This window comes from Rhinoderma darwinii, chromosome 2 (genome assembly GCF_050947455.1).
Source record: "Rhinoderma darwinii isolate aRhiDar2 chromosome 2, aRhiDar2.hap1, whole genome shotgun sequence".
NCBI classification, from domain to species: Eukaryota; Metazoa; Chordata; class Amphibia; order Anura; family Rhinodermatidae; genus Rhinoderma; species Rhinoderma darwinii.
The window spans coordinates 295,793,308-295,806,908 of record NC_134688.1 but is presented as its reverse complement, the minus strand read 5'-3'; the positions used below and the strand labels follow the sequence as shown (position 1 = coordinate 295,806,908).

The following is a 13,601-nucleotide window of genomic DNA, read 5'->3' as shown; positions in this document are numbered from 1 at the left end:
TATGTTCATTTTTTACCAAACTTTCACTTTTGCTCTCCAGCTATGGACCATGGAGGCCACATTCAACTCCACATATAACTCCACCTCTCTGGATATATTAATTTCTAAATATATAAAGGATTCTTTTTCCCACAACACTAAGTTTTGGTATTTATTCTTTTTAGTCTATCTTTGTCCAATTTCCCCATAGACATCAATACCAATTTTCTCCAATTAACTATGAACCCAGAGAATCTTGCGTAATTCTCAATTATCTCCCCTACATTTTTTATTCATTAGTATCATCCAATAAAAACATCAGGTTGTCTGCATAAAGAGAAACCTTGAATTCTAGTTCCCCTACCATAAAGCTTTTTATATTCCTACTATTCCTTATTGGGTTCGCTAGTACCTCTTTCCCTAATGCAAATAGCAAAAGCGACAGAGGACAGCCTTGTCGTATTCCCCGTGTCAGCAGAAATGGAGGAGATCCATCCCTATTTATACACACTGAAGGCTGTGGTTTCCTTTAGATCAATTTCATCCATCTCATAAAGTGTTGTCGAAACACCATTTTTTTTCCATTGTTGTCCACAAAAGGGGCCATTCTACCCTATTAAATGCTTTTGTTGCATCCAGCGAGACGATTGCTCCTCCATTCGTTCTGACACCTTCCAACCCAACAAGTGCAAAGAGATTTAGAATATTATGTGATGTTGTTTTACCTGAAACAAGCCCTGTTTGCTCTTCTCCCAGGACCTCTTGGATCACCCTGCCAACCTCTCCGCCAATACCTTTTGTTAAGATCTTCATATCTACATTTAGCAGGGAGATTAGCCTCTATGACCCTGGGTCCAGTATGTCCTTCTCTTGTTTACATTTCAAGATCATATCTGCACTATACATTGACTCTGGGAATATCCCATCTTCATAAGCCTCAGCCAGCGTGTTTAGTAATTCTTTGGACAGTACTTCCTGATATTTTTGATAGATCTCCATCGAGAGACCATCTGCTCCTGGTGCTCTATTTTTCTACAAGTCCTCAATAATAGCTTTTTTAATTTCTTCCAACTTAACCCCTTCAGGACTGAGCCTGTTTTGGCCTTCAGGATGAAGCCGATTTTTCAAATCTGACATGTGTCACTTTATGTGGTAATAACTCCGGAATGCTTTTACCTAGCCAAGCGATTCTGAGATTGTTTTCTCGTGACATATTGTACTTTATGTTAGTGAAAAAATTTGGTTGATAAATTCAATATTTATTTGTAAAAAACACCAAGATTTGGAGAAAATTTGCAAAAATTAGCATTTTTCTAAATTTAAATGTATCTGCTTGTAAAACAGATAGTTATACCACACAAAATAGTTACTAGTTAACATTTCCCATATGTCTACTTTAGTTTGGCATCGTTTTTTGAACATTCTTTTATTTTTCTAGGACGTTACAAGACTTAGAACTTTAGCAGCGATTTCTCATATTGTCAAGAAAATTTCAAAAGGCGATTTTTACAAGGACCAGTTCAGTTCTGAAGTGGCTTTGAGGGCTTATATATTAGAAAGTCCCCATAAATCACCCCATTTTGAAAACTGCACCCCTCAAAGTATTCAAAACAGCATTCAGAAAGTGTATTAACCCTTTAGGCGTTTCACAGGAATTAAAGCAAAGTAGAGGTGAAAGTTACAAATTTCATTTTTTTTTTACAACATTCATTTGTAATAATTTTTTTCTATACCGCAGAAGGTTTTACCCGAGAAATGTAACTTATTATTTATTGCCCTGATTCTGCAGTTTTTAGAAATATCCCACATGTGGCCCTAGTGCGGTTATGGAATGAAACACAGGCCTCAGAAGCAAAGGAGCACCTAGTGGATTTTGGGACCTCCTTTTTTTTTTTTTAGCATATATTTTAGGTACCATGTCAGGTTTGAAGAGGTCTTGTGGGGCCAAAACAATAAAGACCCCCAAAGGTGACCTCATTTTGGAAACTACACCCCTCAGGGAATTTATCTAGGGGTATAGTTAGCATTTTTAACCCACAGTTTTTTTGCTAAATTTATTTGAATTAGTTTGTGGAGATGAAAATCTACTTTTTTTCTGAAAAAACGTAGAAATGTTTAATTTTTTCAAGGAATAAAAGAGAAAAAACACCCCAACATATGTAAAGCAATTTCTCCTGATTATAGCAATACCCCATATGTGGTAATAAACTGCTGTTTGGACCCACAGCAGGACTCAGAAGGGAAGGAGCACCATTTGGATTTTGAAATTCTGATTTTGCTGGAATAGTTTTCAGGGCCATGTCGCGTTTGAAATGCACTGGAGGGAACAAAATAGTGTAAACCCCCGGAAAGTGACCCCATTTTGGAAACTACACTCATCAAGGAATTTTTCTAGGGGTAAAGTTAGCATTTTGACCCCACGGTTGTTTTGCTGAATTCATTGGATTTATTCTGTAAAGGTAAAAATCGACTTTTTTTTCTGAAAAAAGGTAGGCATTTTTAATTTTTACAAGGAATAAAGGAGAAATAGCACCCCAACATTTGTAAAACAATTTCTCCCGATTACGGAAATATGCCATATGTGGTAATAAACTGCTATTTGGACCCACAGCAAGGCTTAGAAGGGAAGGAGCGATGCCATATCAGTGGACGTAGACTGGTGTTTGGGCAGGCTGCAGGGCTCAGAAGGGAGGGACGCCATTTGGCTTTTGGGGAGCAGATGTAGCTTGGTAGTTGTTCTGTTTGGGGTTTTACTGGTGTTTCAGTTTATAATGTGGGGGCATATGTTATCTGTGCGGGGTACATCAGGGTATAATAAGAGGGTATAATAATGCAGTAAATAAATAATAATCCGCAGATATGTGGTCAGTGTCGCACTGATAAATGGCGCCCGATCTTATCTGCTTTTGGACACTCTGCACATTTTGCATCGCCATATTCTGGGAGCCAGAACTTTTTTATTTTTTCACCACCGGAGCTGTGTGGGGGCTTATTCTTTGCGGGACAATCTGTAGGTTGTCATTGGTACCATTTTGGGGTACGAGAAATTTTTTTGATCACGTTTTATTCCATTTTTTGGCAAGCAAGGTGACCAAAAACCATCAATTCTGACAATGTTTTTTATTCGTTTTTTTATGACGTTCACCCTGGGCTATAAATGACCATTATACTTTATTCTGCGGGTCGATACGATTACAGCGATACCATGTGTATAGAATTTTTTTATGTTTTGCAGCGTTTGTGCAATAAAATCACTTCTTTATAAAATAAATAATTTTTTGTGTCGCCATATTCTGAGAGCCATAACGTTTTTATTTTTGAGTCAAAAAAGTGGTGTAACGGCTTGTTTTTTGCGGGACGGGATGTAGTTTGTATTGGTACAATTTTGGCGTACATGCAACTTTTTGATCACTTTTTATTGTATATTTTGGAAGGGGTGGTAACCAAAAAATTGTGATTCGGCACTGTTTTTCGTTTATTTTTTTTGCGGTGTTCACCGTGCGGGAAAAATAATATTACAGTTTTATAGTTGGGGTCGTTACGAACGCGGCGATACCAAATATGTGTACTTTTTTTAACGTGTTCATTTTTTTCCTATAATAAAAGACTTATTATAGGAAAAAAAGCATTCTTTGTTTATGTCACTTCTAACTTTTATTTTTATTATCTTTTTTTTACTTTTTTTACTTGTCCCACTAGGGGACACTGAGACTTGCAGCTTTGATCGCTGCTGGAACACATTACAGTACACACGTAGTGTAATGTGTTCTAACTGTCATTGTGACGTGACAGCCACACTGAGAGGAAGCATCGGAGGACCGGCCGGAGGCTGATCCTCCGAGGCTACCGTACATGGCAACCCGGAGGTCATTGTCTGGCCTCTGGTTACCATGATAAGGATCGCCAGCCCCCGCAAATACATGTGTGGGGCTGCCGATCCGCTGTAAACCTCTTCGATGTGGTGATCGCAATCGACCACCGCATCGAAGGGGTTAATTGACGATTTCAGCGGCGACAGGCCGCTGATCGGCAATGGGGAGAGCAGGGCTGACACCCTGCACAGTTAACCGCCGCTGCGGTGTAGCGCCGCGCGGCGGTTAACTGTTAAAGCGCGGACGTAACTGCACGCCCAGATGCGCGAAGTTACTGCTCACCTGGACGTGCATTTACGCCAAGGTGCGTGAAGGGGTTAACTGGAGCATCTAGTATACTACTGGCTTCTGCTGAAAGAGTTTTCAACCTCGCAGAGTCAATATAGGTTAACAAATCTGCTATTGTATCCATATATTCTGTTGTATATATGTCCTCAAAATATTTCCTAAAATAGCACAAGATTTAATTCTCCTTCCTTAAGATAATTCCATCAGTGTTTTTTAGAGCCCCAATATAGGTGTATTTATTTTGGTTCTTTATCAATTGCTCCAGCAGCTGCCCTGGTTTCTCTCCCTCCGCAAACCAGCTGCTCTAACAAGCTGCTGAGGAGCTATATATTTTCTGCAGAATATGTTTCTCCAGCAAATTTTGTCTCTCTATTCAGTCCTTTTTATTTACTTCAACTCCAAGTTAGATGGGTTGCGTGGTGTACAGCAGTCTTCAGGTCATGCCGCAGATTCTCAATTGGATTGAGGTCTGGGCTTTGTGTTGACCATTCCAAGACATTTAAATGTTTTCCCTTTTAAATCTCTCCAGTGTAGCTTTAGCAATATGTGTAGGGTCATTGTCCTGCTGGAAGGTGAGCCATTTTTTTTGGCCATTCTTCTATAAAGCCCCACTTTGTGAAGTGTATGGCTTATAATGAACCTATAGACAGATGCTTCCATCTCAGCTGTCGATCATTGGAGCTCCTTTAGTCATATCGTTGGTGTCTTTTTTTTTTATTTTTATTTTTTTTTAAATTTCTGATTAATTCCCTCTTTGCCAGGTCTGTGCGTTTTTAGTGGGCGGCGTTCTCTTGTCAGGTTTGTAGTTGTTCCCAATTTTTTTCAGTTTAGTTATAATGTATTTATTGGTGCTAAGTGGCATGTTCAATGTTTGAAATATAATAATTTTTTTTTATAACCCAACCCTGATCTATACTTGTCAACAACTTTTTGTCTCCAAGTTCCCATTCACATCATGTTTAGGCAATCCGTCGGAGGAATACCTCCGGAAGACCCCTGATGTATAACTAAGATGAAAGTCCCAAACGTATGGTATAGTGGGATACGTCACCCGGGGATCGACCGTGGGATAATTCCTGAAGTAACTCTAAGTATACGGACGGTGATGTCAGGAGCAGTGCTGGAATCCCTAGGCAGAGCGCTAGCTAAGGAGTTTCCTGGCTCTGGAGTCTCCGAGCAGAGCATCTGCTAGCTCTCTGCCTGGGGACTCAAGCACTGCTCCTGAAGACACTGTCTATATATGGACAGTGATGTCGGGAGCTCCCCGAGGTAGACGTTTAACATCCGTCACCCATAGGCTCCCATGTTAAAAAAACCCTATACCGTGTGATATGTGCTTTTTTTGTGGCATCAATAAGGTTGGAATAGCAAAGTCTTTTACACTACTCCATCCGTCGTGATAATAGAGCCCTATGAACACATTTATAGTGTACGCTGGGAGCTTTCCCCGTGTACACAATAAAATTAGGGCAAGAACGTGATGTGATTCGGACCTAACCTGTTTGGAAAGCACCTAGGTCTTCATGTTGCTTGCTTAGGGGTGTTGGTGACTCGGGGGCCTTTCAGAACAGGTGTATTTATACTGACCTCATCTGACAGATCATGTGACACTTTGATTGCACACAGGGGGACCTTATTCAACTAATTATGTGACTTCTGAAGTTAATTGGTTTGACCAGACCTTATGTAGGGGTTTCATAGCAAAGATGGCGATTACATATGCACTCAAAACTTTTCAGGTTTTTTGGGGGTTATTTTTTTTTAACTAGGTATTTTTTTCCTTTTCATTCCACTGTAACAGTTTGTACTATTTTGTCAGGTCCATTACATAACATCAAATTCAAAATCCATTTTAACTTTAGGTTGTAATTCAACAAAACTGGAAACCACACCAAGGGGTTTGGAATAGTTTTGCAAGTCAACACTGTACGACGCAGGACTAAGCCGGCTGCACAATTGCAGGTTGAGTGCTTGGCTGTCTCTCTGACAGTCGGAAGAAAAGACAAATATTTCTACTGTTTCTATATTCTATTTATTACATACACCACACACGATGCCCTTGCCTGTATTGGAAGAAAAAAAAACGAATAAAAACCGTGTCTGATCTTTTTTTTCTGGGTCCGCACAGTGCAGTTTCTGATAAGTCTTTCCTTTAGGGCATGCCCACACGTGGCGGATTTCCTCCGCAACTGTCCGCATCAATGCTGCACAGAATCTGCGTTGCAGATTCTGCGGCGGATCTGCCCAAAATGTGCAGTAAATTGATGCGGACTAGCTGCTGCGGACTGCAGTAAAAGTGCTTACCTTCTCTCTATCAGTGCAGGATAGAGAGAAGGGACAGCACTTTCCCTCGTGAAAGTAAAATAATTTCATACTTACCGGCCGTTGTCTTGGTGACGCGTCCCTCTTTCGGCATCCAGCCCGACCTCCCTGGATGACGTGGCAGTCCATGTGACCGCTGCAGCCTGTAATTGGCTGCAGCCATCACTTAGACTGAAACGTCATCCTGGGAAGCCGGACTGGAGACAGAAGCAGGGAGTTCTCGGTAAGTATGAACTTCTATTTTTTTTACAGGTTGCTGTATATTGGGATCGGTAGTCACTGTCCAGGGTGCAGAAACAGTTACTGCCGATCGCTTAACTCTTTCAGCACTCTGGACAGTGACTATTTACTGACGTCTCCTAGCAACGCTCCCGTAATTACGGGAGCCCCATTGACTTCCTCAGTCTGGCTGTAGACCTAGAAATACATAGGTCCAGCCAGAATGAAGAAATGTCATGTCAAAAAAGCAAGACGCATCCGCAGCACACATAACATGTGCATGACAGCTGCGGACTTCATTGCGGAAATTAGAATCTCCATTGAAGTCAATGGAGAAATTCCGCCATGAGTCCGCAACCAGTCCGCCACAACTCCGCACATCCATTGCATGCTGCGGACACCAAATTCCGCACCGCAGCCTATGCTCCGCAGCGGAATTTTCCGCTTCGTCTAAACGAAGCCTACTAAATAGAAGTGGAAGTCAATGGAGAAACGGCTCCGCTACGGATTAACGCTGCAGAGTGTCCGCAGCGGAATTCAAGAGCAATTCCGCCACGTGTGGCTTTGCCCTTATACTTTTTCTTCTTTTAGGATCCTCTCCTGGTTTTGCTAAACATATAAAAAATAATTGCACTAAACTGCCCTTTGAATCTGGCCTGTCATATGTCCTGCATTAAAATAAGCAAAACGGAAAGGAGAACTCATTGTTACTCTAGTGTAAGAATGGGTTAATATAACATCTACAAACCTAAGGCTCCATTCACACGAGCATATTAAATTCACACTTGTGAATCTGGTCAGTGTGCTCTGCGAGTGGCATGCGATATTCACGCACTCGCAAAGCACATCTTTTTTTTTTTTGCCATTATTTTCTATCGAATTGATGCGCAAATCACATACCCATTGATTTTCACGCACCCATTGACGTCAATGGGCGCGTAGGTGCGTGAAAACGCGCCAATACAAGACATGCAGTGAGTTTCACGCAGCGGACTCTCGCTGTGTGAAAACTCACGCATGTGTGAACGGAGGGATTTAACAGTTGAAAAATGTTTTTGTTTTTGATGTTTTATAAACCAGATTTTTTTTTTATTTTTTTTTTTTTTTTAAGTCTGACAATCCCTTTAATAGTTCTGACTTTTCGCTCTTTTCCTAAGAAATGTTGATGTATAGAGAGCCGCACATTACCACATTGTGGAAAACTGCATGCATGTGAATACATGCATTTGTGCTGCAGGTCACTATTTGAGTTTTTGTGCTGCAGTTTTAATGCAATTGCAGTCAAAACTGCAGCAAAAACCTCATTAACTTACATGCGGATCACAGCCCTGTGTGAATGTACTCTGTGTCACAACTGTGGGGTATGTGGACCCACTGGGCCGCTCTGCCGTAGCAGCTGGCCAAACGAGTCAAGGATAATCTTTAGAACAAGTGTACTGGGATAGAAGACTTGACAGATGTTTTACTTGGCAGACAGTTGACACAGAAGTAGCGTAGTCGTCTGGGCCCACGGACCGGCACGGAGCTTAAGCACAATTATTGGATACAGGATATAGGATACCGAACGCGCGCACGCACTCTAAAGGATGCAGAGGAGAGCTGCAGCACCGTGTGCCAGTGTCTCTGTGGAGGGAGACGCTGGCAAGCTCTGAGTGTCCTGCGGCTGCCGGTGAGTAGGACATGCCGGCGGTCCGCGACCGCAGGCATAATGCGCCTGTAGCTTTTTGTAATTCTTTCACTACTTTGTCAGACAGTAATTTTGTTTCATTTGTAGTACGACAGAAATAGACCTGTGTAGAATTGTTGATTTAAAATCGGATCAAAAAGCCATGTATAAAATCCCTGCATAAAAAGTACATTTATTAGCGTTTATCATGTTTTACTGTTTTAATCGTTTATTTTGTATCCACAGATACAAGTTTTCAAACTCCTCAGAAGTTGAAACACCTATGCAAAGGTCAAGAAGGATTGCATATGACTAGGATATATCCATGTCTTGATAGCAATAAGGAGGCTACCATAACCTCTTGACAGGAAACAATGTGCCAAGCTCACAATTTTCCTTCTATGGTTGAACGTCTCTAAGTTAGAAACATTTTTCAAAAACGCTTATCAAAAATGACAAGTCTGTTTCGCAGGAGCAACAGCAATGGGAGCGCAAGAGAAAGCTCTTCTACTCAGGAACTTAACAACAGTCGTCCTGTGCGCAGACTGGAGTTTAACCAGGCTATGGAGGATTTTAAGACCATGTTTCCGAACATGGAATATGACATAATTGAATGTGTATTGAGGGCTAACAATGGAGCAGTGGACGCCACTATTGACCAGCTACTACAGATGAACTTGGATGACGGTGGATTTGATGACAGTTCAGACTCGGATGACAGCATTCCTCCAGAGGTTAGTTTTTATTTTCTATTTTCTTCTAGGCCTTTTATTGTAGGTTTTGTCAAGTTCCAAATATGTGTGTTCTGCCTTTTTGGTATGGTGTGCATTCCAGGTCGCTATACCCCAAAATAGTCTCCCTTGGTGATGGCTGACATAAAAGGCAGAGTAGTTACTGTAGCTAAAGGTCTGGGAAGGCGGCAGAGGATCAACATGGTGAACGTAGCAATAGGTCAGGGCAGGCGGCAGTCACGGATGGTCAGAAACAGGCAGAATAGTACACTGAAACCTAGCAAAACTCAAGCAGGAGAACTGGGAGTTTAGGAACACAAGGTACACTAGAAACCAAATTGTTCAGACGGTAATTACAAATTTGGCGCATTCCGGCCCTTTAAGAGTGGCAGGGTCAGTGCAGGCGCTAGGATCCAGTGGAGTGCATCGGCAGCTAGATTAACCACCAAGCCCCGAACAGGAGGAAGCAAGAGAATGGTGCTGGGAGCTGCAAAGAACAGGACATCGGTGGTAGGGTGAGGGCCCCACTACACATTCAAATGGATGCAGTATGTTTGAAGGACTTTTTGGGGACATAAGCAATAATAGTCTATCCTTAGTACAGTCTGTCATCCTTACGGGTGGGTCGTGGTGTTCCGTGGTCTATCGCACCATGGAAAATGTATACTAATAATCAAATAAAATATTCCAAATACGTCCTATATTAAAGTGGACTTTAAAGAAATTCCCTGTCCAGAATGTTTAACTGCATTGCCACATTATGTATATAATTACATAAGCGTACATAACTACCTACCCACATATTATATTAAAGGGGTTGACCACTACTGAACAACTGATGACCTATCCACCGTATAGGTCATCAGTATATCATCGGTTCGCGTCTGACACCCGGACCCCGCACCGTTAAGCTGATCCGGCTGCCTCAGGGCACCGGATGTTATTGCCCATTATGCGATGTACAGAGCCACAAGCAGTTGGCTCCGTACATAGCATAGTGGCTGTGCTGCAGAACTGAGAACCAATCCTAGTACATAAATACAGCACCAGACACCAGAACCAATCTCAGTACATATATACAGCATTAGAACAGAGCTCAGTGCATAAATACAGCATCAGAAGCAAGCTGATTGCATAAATACAGAACCAAGCTCGATTAAATAAATAACGTCATCAGAACAGCGCTCCGTGCATAAATATAGCACCAGACCAGAGCTCCGTGCATAAATGCAGCACCAGACCGGAGCTCCGTGCATAAATGCAGCACCAGACCGGAGCTCCGTGCATAAATGCAGCACCAGACCGGAGCTCCGTGCATAAATGCAGCACCAGACCGGAGCTCCGTGCATAAATGCAGCACCAGACTGGAGCTCCGTGCATAAATGCAGCACCAGACCGGAGCTCCGTGCATAAATGCAGCACCAGACCGGAGCTCCGTGCATAAATGCAGCACCAGACCGGAGCTCCGTGCATAAATGCAGCACCAGACCGGAGCTCCGTGCATAAATGCAGCACCAGACCAGAGCTCCGTGCATAAATGCAGCACCAGACCAGAGCTCCGTGCATAAATGCAGTTGTGTTAAACACTGTAAAGTAAAGCACCACACACACACAGGGCCCCACATAGAGCCCCCTGTAGGTAGTGCCCCCTGTAGTCTAGGTAGTCCAAGCTGTAGATAGTGCCCCAACACCTGTTCCTGCGCCAACCTCCAGCAATCACAGGCCTCATCCAGCGGAATGACACCACGGCGTGATGACGTCATCGCGCCGGATGCATCATTGCTAAAGCACTGAATGGATGCCTCGCCAGGCAGCGCTAGACAAATTGCATCAGCGTCCTAAGGAGTGCAGGGGACTGGTTCCGGGTTCTCACTTCACCCCGATTCTCTCGACTGGCTGTAATTGAAACAACCGGTTTGGGAGGACCGGGGCGAAAATTATTTCTTAATCAAAGTGTTCCTCAAAAACACATTGCCCAAGCTCTCCGCTTGTTATCCCTCCCATCAGTGTGTGCTGAGTGAAGGGTCTGTATGCAGGGAGAAGACTCTGCTGCTCTCCCTGGACTCTTAACATGTAAAGGCAAGCGTGTATTGGGCTCCCTCACCACACTGCTGGAGTTCAGTGCTCACCCAGGCTATAACTGTGTAACAGGCCCACTCATTTGATCCAATGAGTGCTTTCATGTAGTGCTCAGAAAAGTGCGGATTATACCCCATCATTCACACTTTAAGTATACCTAGCTGCTCATTCCCAATGCTAAGCGGCTGCAGAGAAAAAATTTGCCCTTATTCCGGGGACTTTCTTCAGCTCATGGCCATTTTAGCATGAGCCAAACACCGGACTGGCAGGATGACTCTCTGAGTAAGTCATGTGGCCGATTGCTTCCTGTGGAGGCATCCATTCAGTTGACCGGGTGGTTGATTATTTGCCAACACAAGTCTAAGAGGTCTTGCTACTGAAACACTATAGCACCTTACTCTGGATCCGCCATCATTTGATGAATCTGTTCATTTCTATTGTACGCCTGGCCCGCTGCCTTCATTTCCATGACTGAAGTCCACTATGGATGAGTATCGCATTACTTTTAATATACTGCTTTTTTCATGCTGGTACCAGCTTTCTGATTGTTGACGAACTGGTGTAATACCCTAAGTGGGAAAGCCATCATCCATCTCCATATACGATTTGCTTACTTGACAGTGGTTTCTCTGAATCAAGTTTTCATTTCCTTGATTTTAAGCAATTTTTTTTCTTGTCCCTACATTGAAACACTAAATGTAATATGTGTCGGTGCCTTGATCAAGAAGTGAACGCATTATCCCATAGCTAACCCGTAGGGAATGTGCAATATCTGCATGTTACACTGTGCCTGATTGAAGGTTGTAGCACCTTTTTCATGAATCTATTACAGTGCCTTGTAAAATATTTCAACCCCCCCCCCCCCTCCCCTCCTCCCCTCCTTGGTGTTTTATCCTATTTTGTTGCATTACATCCTTGAATTAAAATGGATTTTGGGAGTTTTGTATAATTTGATTTAAAAAAAATAAAAAATAGGCCTATCACTTGGAAGGTGCAAAGGGTTTTTTACTGTGTGACAAATAATAAAGACAAAAAACAGAGAACTTTAATGTGCATAAGTATTCACCTCCTGAAAGTCAATACTTTGTGGAGCCACCGTATGTTGCAATTACAGATACAAGTCTCTTGGGGAATGTCTCTATTAGCTTAGCACAAGTTAGATGGGTTGCGTGGTGTACAGCAGTCTTCAAGTCATGCCATAGATTCTCAATTAGATTGAGGTCTGGCCTTCGAGGCTTCACTGTGGAAATGGTGTTCTTGCAGTGATGGGAAGTATTGGGTTTGTGTCACACATTTCCCATGATGGCCAAAAAGTTTAATTTTAGTCTCATCTGACCAGATAACAATATTCCATATTTGGGGAGTCTGCCACGTACTTTTTGGCGATCCCTTTTTTTTAATGTTATTCTTTAAGCAATTGCTTTTTTCTGCTCACTCTTCCATTAAGACCCATTCTGTGGAGTGTATGGCTTATAGTGGTCGTATGGACAGGTATTTTCATGTCTTTCAGTGTTATTGTTGGTGTCTTTTGAATCTCTGTCCTCCTTGTGCCACATTCTTTCTATTTTGTTATAATGGATTTAATGGTGCTCTGTGGGATGTTCAAAGTTTGGGATTTTTTTTATAACCCCACCCTGGTCTATACTTCTTCACAACTTTGTCTCTGACCTGGTTTAGCGAGCTCATTGTGCTTCACGTTTCTTGCTTAGTGGAGTAGTAGACTCGGGGGTATTTCGGAACAGGTGTATTTATACTGACATCCTGTGACAGATCATGTGACACTTTATTTAACCAGTTATGTGGCTTCTGAAGATCATTGGTTTCACTAGACCTTATTTCTTGGGTTTTATAGTAAAGAAAATAAATATGCAGTTAAAACTTTTCAGGTTGTATTTTTTTTAAAACTAGGTATTTTTTATTCATTTCACTGTAACAATTTGGACTGTCAGGTCCATTACATAAAATCTAATTTTAATTCCAGAAAATCGGAAAAACAAGGAAGAGGGGGGGGGGGATACTTTCACAAGGCACTGTTCAGAAAGCTTATAACATTTTTTGTTATACAATGGAAAAGCTTTCTGCTGAAACCACTTTTTTTTTTTCTTTATGTAGAAAAATTAATTGCAGTACTCTTATTTCTTGAGTTCTTATTTTTCTTTTATTTTTTCTTCCAGATTCTGGAAAGGACTCTAGAACCAGACAGTTCTGATGAGGAACCTCCTCCTGTGTATTCCCCTCCTACCTATGATGTCCATTTGTCTGATAGACCTCATCCACAAACCCCCGCTACTCCTTCTCCTTGGTACGTTCATCCATGTGCCTATAGAACATTAGTGATCTGATCTATGCGCATACCTGCTCGCGGTTAGGATATGTGCACACGTAGTGACCAAAAACGTCTGAAAATCCAGAGCTGTTTTCAAGGGAAAACAGACCCTGCTTTTC

The 13,601-nt window shown here is 42.2% G+C and overlaps 1 protein-coding gene across 2 annotated transcripts in view; it reads left to right on the top strand.

Moving 5' to 3' along the window:
* The window catches only part of CUEDC1 (CUE domain containing 1), a 197,138-nt gene that overhangs the window by 113,083 nt on the left and 70,454 nt on the right, over positions 1-13,601 (top strand). For both annotated transcript variants that reach the window (XM_075853480.1, XM_075853479.1), the window contains exons 2-3: positions 8,593-9,080; positions 13,331-13,458. In XM_075853480.1, the coding sequence (XP_075709595.1) occupies positions 8,799-9,080; positions 13,331-13,458 (410 nt within the window). In that variant the 5' untranslated portion in view covers positions 8,593-8,798. The remainder of the gene's footprint in view (positions 1-8,592; positions 9,081-13,330; positions 13,459-13,601) is intronic.